Below are 9,330 nucleotides of genomic sequence, written 5' to 3' on the forward strand. Positions count from 1 at the left end.
TAGTTTTGGAATTGTTAGTTAGATTACTTGTTGGTTATTACTGCATTGTCGGAACTGGAAGCACAAGCATTTCGCTACGCTCACATTAACATCTGCTAACCATGTGTATGTGACAAATACAATTTGACTTGATTTGATGTTCCCTCCATCTCTATTGCTGTAGCCAGCCTCCAATACTGACCAGCCAGGTCAACTACTGACCAGCTCATGTAAGGTTTCATACGCTGTTACTAGCTCTAGTACAAATTGGATTTGCCAGCCTGTAGGGAAAACACTGGAGTGGATTGGATGTACTGTATCAATAATGAAGCATAACTTATAAATATGAACAAGTTCAGCATCATTGGTGCCACTTCCAGCAACTTCGGAACTAGAAGCACAAGCATTTCGCTACACTCGCATTAACATCTGCTAACCATGTGTATGTGACAAATACATTTGATTTGATTTGATTTATGTTGATGTCAACATGGCGGCTATTGTGACTAATTTTTCTGAGCGCCGTCTCAGATTATTGCATGGCTGGCTTATTCCGTAAAGTTAAAAAAAAAATCAGACACAGCGGTTGCATTAATATAACTTATGAATGAGAATAGTGTTTTTTTACTATTAATCAACTTTATTTATATAGCCCTTCGTACATCAGCTGATATCTCAAAGTGCTGTACAGAAACCCAGCCTAAAACCCCTAACAGCAAGCAATGCAAGTGTAGAAGCACAGTGGCTAGGAAAAACTCCCTAGAAAGGCCAAAACCTAGGAAGAAACCTAGAGAGGAACCAGGCTATGTTGGGTGGCCAGTCCTCTTCTGGCTCTGCCGGGTGGAGATTATAACAGAACATGGCCAAGATGTTCAAATGTTCATAAATGACCAGCATGTTCGAATAATAATAAGGCAGAACAGTTGAAACTGGAGCAGCAGCATGGCCAGGTGGACTGGGGACAGCAAGGAGTCATCATGTCAGGTAGTCCTGGGGCATGGTCCTAGGGCTCAGGTCCTCCGAGATAGAGAAAGAAAGAGAGAGAATTAGAGAACGCACACTAAGATTCACACAGGACACCGAATAGGACAGGAGAAGTACTCCAGATATAACAAACTGACCCTAGCCCCACGACACATGAACTACTGCAGCATAAATACTGGAGGCTGAGACAGGAGGGGTCAGGAGACACTGTGGCCCCATCCTAGGACACAAACGGACAGGGCCAAACAGGAAGGATATAACCCCATCCACTTTGCCAAAGCACAGCCCCCACACCACTAGAGGGATATCTTCAACCACCAAATTACCATCCTGAGACAAGGCTGAGTATAGCCCACAAAGATCTCCGCCATGGCACAACCCAAGGGGGGGCGTCAACTCAGACAGGATGATCACATCAGTGAATCAACCCACTCAGGTGACGCACCCCTTCCAGGGACGGATTGAGAGAGCCCCAGTAAGCCAGTGACTCAGCCCCTGTAATAGGGTTAGAGGCAGAGAATCCCAGTGGAAAGAGGGGACCCGGCCAGGAAGAGACAGCAAGGGCGGTTCGTTGCTCCAGAGCCTTTCCGTTCACCTTCCCACTCCTGGGCCAGACTACACTCAATCATATGACCCACTGAAAAGATGAGTCTTCAGTAAAGACTTAAAAGTTGAGACCGAGTTTGCGTCTCTGACATGGGGAGGCAGACCGTTCCATAAAAATGGAGCTTTATAGGAGATAGCCCTGACTCCAGCTGTTTGCTTAGAAATTCTAGGGACAATTAGGAGGCCTGCATCTTGTGACAGTAGCGTACTTGTAGGTATGTACGGCAGGACCAAATCAGAGAGATAGGTAAGACAAAGCCCATGTAATGCTTTGTAGGTTAGCAGTAAAACCTTGAAATCAGCCCTTGCTTTGACAGGAAGCCAGTGTAGGGAGGCTAGCACTGGAGTAATATGATCAAATTTTTTGGTTCTAGTCAGGATTCTAGCAGCTGTAATTTAGCACTAACTGAAGTTTATTTAGTGCTTTATCCGGGTAGCCAGAAAGTAGAGCATTGCAGTAGTCTAACCTAGAAGTGACAAAAGCATGGATTAATTTTTCTGCATCATTTTTGGACAGAAAGTTCTTGATTTTTGCAATGTTACGTAGATGGAAAAAAGCTGTCCTTGAAATGGTCTTGATATGTTCTTCAAAAGAGAGATCAGGGTCCAGAGTAACGAAGAGGTCCTTCACAGTTTTATTTGAGACGACTGTACAACCATTAAGATTAATTTTCAGATTCAACAGAAGATCTCCTTGTTTCTTTGGACCTAGAACAAGCATCTCTGTTTTGTCCGAATTTAAAAGTAGAAAGTTTGCAGCCATCCACTTCCTTATGTCTGAAACACATGCTTCTAGCAACTTTTCCTCAAAGAAGTTCATGAATTTATCACTGCTAAAGTGAAAGCCATTCTCTCTTGGGGAATGCTGCTTTTTAGTTAGCTTTGCGACAGTATCAAAAAGGAATTTCGGATTGTTCTTATTTTCCTCAATTAAGTTAGAAAAATAGGATGATCGAGCAGCAGTAAGGGCTCTTCGGTAGTGCACGGTACTGTCTTTCCAAGCTAGTCAGAAGACTTCCAGTTTGGTGTGGCGCCATTTCCGTTCCAATTTTCTGGAAGCTTGCTTCAGAGCTTGGGTATTTTCTGTGTACCAGGGAGCTAGTTTCTTATGAGAAACGTTTTTAGTTTTTAGGGGTGCAACTGCATCTAGGTTATTGCGCAAGGTTAAATTGAGTTCCTCAGTTAGGTGGTTAACCTGTTGAAACTCCCCAACCCGGATCCGGGATCGTGACTAAAGCCTCAGGCTCATTAGCATAACGCAACGTTAACGATTTCTGAAAATCGCAAATAAAATGAAAATAATGCGCCTGCTCTCAAGCTTAGCCTTTTCTTAACTTCTTGAAACTCCCCATCCCGGATCCGGGATCGTGACTAAAGCCTCAGGCTCATTAGCATAACGCAACGTTAACGATTTCTGAAAATCGCAAATAAAATTAAAATAATGCGTCTGCTCTCAAGCTTAGCCTTTTCTTAACAACACTGTCATCTCAGATTTTCAAAATATGCTTTTGAACCATAGAAATTGACTAATTTGTGTAAGAGTATGCAAAGCTAGCATAGCATTTTGTGTAGCATGTAGCACGCAACGTTTTCACAAAAACCAGATAACCAAATAAATAAAATCATTTACCTTTGAAGAGCTTCTGATGTTTTCAATGAGGAGACTCTCAGTCACATACCAAATGCGCAGTGTTTCCTGAAAGCGTCTGTGTGTAGGAGAAATCGTTCCGTTTTCTACATTGCGTCTGGCTACCGAAACGAAAATGCAGTCACCTACAACGTAAAACTTTTTCCGGATTAACTACATAATATCGACCGAAACATGGCAAACGTTGTTTGGAATCAGTCCTCAAGGTGTTTTTTCACATATCTCTTCATTGACATGCAGTTCGTGGAAGCTTGCTTTACTCTCTGTATCGTATGGAAAAATACTGGCAGGTGACTTTTGCGCACCAATTTTGTAATTGAAATTTGCTATCGTAAATGTGGAATTGTGGCATTGTAACGGCTTTCTTCTGGTGAAGGAGAGGAAGACCAAAGCGCAGCGTGGTAAGTAATAATAATGCTTTTAATAAAGACAAATGAACACTCGAACAAAAACTATTAACGATAACGTGAAATCTACAAAAACTGAAAACGTACCGTGTGGCGACAAACACACACACGGAAACAAACACCCACAAACTAAAAGTGAAACCCAGGCTACCTAAGTATGATTCTCAATCAGAGACAACTAACGACACCTGCCTCTGATTGAGAACCATACTAGGCCGAAACAGAAACCAAACATAGAAAAACAAACAGACTGCCCACCCCAACTCGCGTCCTGACCATACTAAATAAAGACAAAACAAAGGAAATAAAGGTCAGAACGTGACAGGCATGGGTTGTTCAATGACAGACGTGTATTTGTTTAAAATCACTTGATGGTTTCATTTCAGAGAGACAAATTATTATTATTTTGTACAAAATTCTATATATCCGTATAAATCTGTGTTAGCTGCATGTGTGACATAACTCCATCAGTCCTATTTACAGTATAATTTACAAAATTATACCTTTTTAAACATTCTATTAAAATAATGTTTTTTTTAATCAATTACTCTATTTGAGTTTAACCACAATACTGTTGTATTATTTGTGTTACGGATACAGTTATCCTGTGTGTGTGTGTATCCTGTGTGTGTGTTTCTTTTCTCTCCTTCTCCCCTCACAGGTGAAAATCATCACTCCCCAATCAGTCAACAATCAATCATCAATCAGAAGACACACCTCCTCATATTTCCTGACCTATCACAGTTCCTTCCCCATGGTTTAAAAACCCCATCATTTGTTTGTTCTAGAGCCCAGCTCAGCCCAGCTCAGCCCAATCTCTCTGTAAATGCCATGTCTGTAGGTCTCTGTGTTTCACTCTCGCTTTGTGTCGAAACCTCTCTTTTGTTTAAGCACCTCATAGCACTTTGTCATCACCTGTGAGTATTGTTTTTGGTTATGGTGTTTGTGTTTGATTGCTGGTGGAAAAGGGGGAAACGACAAGTCGCCCATGGGCATACACTACCCGTAGGTGAACTTTGTTAAATACACTAGTTAGAACTGGGCGGACCACCCACTGTATTTTTGGTTAGTTAGTTAGCTGTTGTTAAAGTAGGCTAGTCTAGCTTAGGGGTGTTTTTGAATACTTATTGTTTCTTTCCTTGGGTCCAGCTCAGGCCCTTTTCCTGCTCCCCCCATTACCGTGTGTTTAGAAATAAACCTAGAGTTTTTCTTTAGATTTCAGTTGTCGTGCTTATTTCGTTCCCACTTTTCCTTTGTCACAATAATAATTTGCATGAGTTATGTTACGAGTCTCATTACCATCCCCCCTAGACTGTCGGGCCAAAAGGGATTCGTAACAATTTGTTATGTCTTTGAAGCTGGATTTAACTGAAATTGCAAAAAAAATCCAAAATCCAGTGTAACCAGCTCAGGGGTAGTCCAGACCCAGCACAGGTCAGTGTAACTGACTCTCCCGGTCTGTTCACCACTGGCTCAGAGGAGGTGAGTGACTGCCCCTGGACAGCTGAAAAACAGACAGTTTAGATGTCTATATCACCCACCAGCCAATTAGCACAGCTCCTCTCCTGTTTCCTACACTGGAAAGACATAACTCACCTGAGATAAGAGCCAGGAGGAACACACAATCTAGAACTCTCATTGTGGGATGGATCTAAAATTCTGTAAAAGTAGAAGCACAGACTGGGAGTGGTCGGCATGACTGAGGGAGATGGTCTGTGGAGGGCAGTTACATCAGACAATTGAAATGGGAGGAGACCTTGGATGTATGTGAATAGAAACACATTTGCGTCTCTATGTTGTTAAATGTTTCTCCCCGTAGATCTAGTGGTCTAAAATACTATGTATATTGGAGTTTTGATGAAGACTCAAGGTGTTCATGTAATAGTGACATAGATACTTATTGGGCCAGTGTATCAATAAGAAGTTTTGGGGCCTTGAAACCAGCTATATACCGTGCATTCGGAAAGTATTCAGACCCCTTGACTTTTTCCACAATTTGTTATGTTACAGCCTTATTCTAAAATGTATTAAATTATTGTTTTCCCTCAACAATCTATATACAGTACCCCATAATGACAACGCGAAAACAGATATTTATCAAATGTAAAAACATAAATATCTTCCTTCATTATCTCCCCTCCCTGTCCTTTATTCTGCTCGCTGATTTTCAGATTTTACATATAGGATGTTCAGACTAGATATGTTTCATATTTTATACAATGCTGATCAACACAAAAACAAGAACATTTCCCTATGTGGAACAATGCAAGTTGTATTGAATTAGATATATCTCTAACTGCTAAACCCTCTTCTGAATCTATGGGGAGTTCCTATAAGGACCTATAATTGATCCATTATAGTTTTTAGTTTTAGTATATTTCTGTTTGCTGATCACATTAAAACGCCTTCTGGCTGCAGGGGCAGTATTGAGTAGCTTGGATGAAAGGTGCCCAGAGTAAACGGCCTGCTCCTCAGTCCCAGTTGCTAATATATGCATATGATCAGATTTGGATAGGAAACACACTGAAGTTTCTAAAACGGTTTGAATGATGTCTGTGAGTATAACAGAACTCACATGGCAGCCAAAAACCTGAGAAGAACTCCAAACAGGAAGTGGTAAATCTGAGATTGGTCGATTTTCAACCCAGCCCCTATTGAATACACAGTGGGATATTGGTAATGTTGCACTTCCTAAGGCTTCCACTAGATGTCAACCATCTTTAGAAACTTGTTTGAGGATTCTACTGTGAAGTGGGACCGAATGAGAAGGGGATGAGTAAGGTCTGCCATGAGCTGACTATGCTCTGCACGTTCACATGAGAGGGATCTCTGTTCCATCGCACTTCTGAAGACAATGGAATTCTCCGGTTGGAACATTATTGACGTTTTATGTTACAAACATCCTAAAGATTGATTCCATACATCGTTTGACATGTTTCTACGGACAGGAATGGAACTTTTTGACATTTCATCGGCAACTAGGGAACGCGCTTCATGACTTTTGGATTTGTTTCCCAAACGTGCTCACAAAAGTAGCTCTTTGGACATAAATGATGGACATTATCGAACTAAATCAAACATTAAACGTGGAACTGGGATTCCTGGGAGTGCATTCTGAGGAAGATCATCAAAGGTAAGTTAATATTTATAATGCTATTTATGACTTCTGTTGACTACCCAATATGGCGGATATCTTTTTGGCTGCTTTGTTGTCTGAAAACTGTACTCAGATTATTGCATGGTTTGCTTTTTCCGTAAAGTTATTTTGAAATCTGACACAGCGGTTGCATTAAGAAGAAGTGTATCTATATTTCTATGTCTAACAATTATATTTTCATCAACATTTTATAATGAGTATTTCTGTGAAATGATGTGGCTCTCTGCAATATCACCGGATGTTTTTGGAACAAGTGAACGTAATGCGCCAATGTATACTGAGATTTTTTTTATATAAATATGAACTTAATCAAACAAAACATACATGTATTGTGTAACATGAAGTCCTATGAGTGTCATCTGATGAAGATCATCAAAGGTTAGTGATTCATTTTATCTCCATTTGTGCTTTTTGTGACTCCTCTCTTTGGCTGGAAAAATGGCTGAATTTCTCTGTGACCTGGTGGTGACCTAACATAATCGTTTGTGGTGCTTCCACTGTAAAGCCTGTTTGAAATCGGACACTTTGGTGGGATTCACAACAAGATTACCTTTAAAATGGTATAAGATACATGTATGTTTGAGGAATTTTAATTATGAGATTTCTGTTGTTTCAATATGGCGCTCTGCACTTTCATTGGCTGTTATATCAATCCCGGTAACGGGATTGCAGCCCTAAGAAGTTTAATTTAATTCTGTCTGATACAAATACTCAAAATGTAATTGCTAATATGAACTAAATTCTGTCAAGTTGACTTTGAGGTCATGTAAATTATGTGCTTTTCACTGTTGTAATGTGTGTGGATTATTTTGTGGGGATAATACTGATATCAGTGTTTTTTCCGTTACTTTTGTGTCCTTCTGCTCTCTCATAAAGGGTGTGTCTGAACAACAGTGTCACGCCCTGACCTTAGAGAGCCTTTTTTATTCTCTATTTGGTTAGGTCAGGGTGTGACTTGGGTGGGCAAATCTATCTTTCTATTTCTTTGTTGGCTTAGTATGGTTCCCAATCAGAGGCTGCTGTTTATAGTTGTCTCTGATTAGGGATCATACTTAGGCAGCCCTTTTTCCCACCTTCAGTTGTGGGATCTTGATTTTGTTAGTTGCTGTATTAATTTATCTTTTGTTGTTCATCAAAATAAGGAAAGATGTACACTTACCACACTGCACCTTGGTCTCATTCCAAGAACAGACGCAACAAACAGATGTGCATCATTGCCTCTCATACTGTGATCAGTGTTGAACAGTTTTTGTACGGTGCTGCAGTCTCCTGTGTCACTGTGTCTCTGGCACAATAATAAACTGCCGAGTCTTCAGGCTTCAGACTTTTCACCTCTAAGTACAGCTGGTTTTTGGAGTTGTCTTTGGTGATGGTGAACTGGCCCTGGAGAGACTGGGCAAAATAAGCTGTGGTTCCAGTGTCAATGTATCCAATCCACTCTAGTCCTTTCCCTGGTTTCTGAAGGATCCAGTGCATGTAGTAGCTACCCATGGAGAAACCAGACACAGTACAGGACAGTGTTACTGACTCTCCAGGCCTCTTCATCACTGGCTCAGAGGAGGTGAGTGACTGCCCCTGAACAGCTGAAAAACAGACAGAGAGTTTAGATGACTATCACCCACCAGCCAATTAGCACAGCTCCTCTCCTGTTTCCTACACTGGAAAGACATAACTCACCTGAGATAAGAGCCAGGAGGAACACACAATCTAGAACTCTCATTGTGGGACGGATCTAAAATTCTGTAAAAGTAGAAGCACAGACTGGAAGTGGTCGTCGTGACTGAGGGAGATGGTCTGTGGAGGGCAGTTATATCAGATTATTGAAATGGGAGGAGACCTTGGGCCTATGTGAACAGAAACACATTTGCATCTCTATGGTGTTAAATGTTTCTCCCCGTAGATCTAGTGGTCTAAAATACTACGTATACTGGTACTGTTGAGAAACGTTTTGGTGAAGACTCAAAGTGTACATGTAATAGTGACATAGCCACTTATTGTGCCAGTGTATCAATAAGAAGTTTTATTTTATGGAGCAGTTCTTTGATTGATATTATTATATTACATTAAATCAATGAGGGCCATATGTGGCAATAGTGTTTGATTCACATGGGTATTCAGTTTTGTACAGGTCCGGTCCTAGTTTGTATCTTTGTGGTCTTCGAGCACTGTGCTGCTGACAGTGTCTCTGGTGATACTGAACTTGTTTTTCAGCTTTTCACTATAATATATTGCAACATTTCTATCAACCCACTCTAATGCTTTTCCTGCAGGCTGTCGTGTCCTACCTGTACAGTAGCTGGTACTGGTTAAATTTGAGGGAGGGTGGGGGTGCTAAGCTGACACATGGAATTGTTTTAAGACCTTCATACTATGGATAATTTAGCTATTTGATTTGGAATTTTAGGACCCCTTTAGGTATTAAAATCTACAACTTGGAGTCCACCTGTGGTAAATTCAATTGATTTTACATGATTTGGAAAGAGTGTGAAAAGCTGTCATCAAGGCAAAGGGTGGTTATTTGAAGAATCTGAAATATAAAACATATTTAG

At 40.7% G+C, this 9,330-nt stretch overlaps 1 gene segment (V, D, J or C); it reads right to left on the reverse strand.

Annotated features, from left to right (window-relative positions):
- Window positions 1-8,002: 8,002 nt before the first annotated feature.
- Window positions 8,003-8,501, reverse strand: LOC135555210 (immunoglobulin heavy variable 3-30-3-like). The segment is given in 2 exon segments: window positions 8,003-8,364; window positions 8,459-8,501. Coding segments are annotated over 2 exon segments (405 nt in total).
- Window positions 8,502-9,330: the final 829 nt, after the last annotated feature.

This window comes from Oncorhynchus masou, chromosome 15, assembly GCF_036934945.1.
Source record: "Oncorhynchus masou masou isolate Uvic2021 chromosome 15, UVic_Omas_1.1, whole genome shotgun sequence".
In the NCBI taxonomy this organism is placed as follows: Eukaryota; Metazoa; Chordata; class Actinopteri; order Salmoniformes; family Salmonidae; genus Oncorhynchus; species Oncorhynchus masou.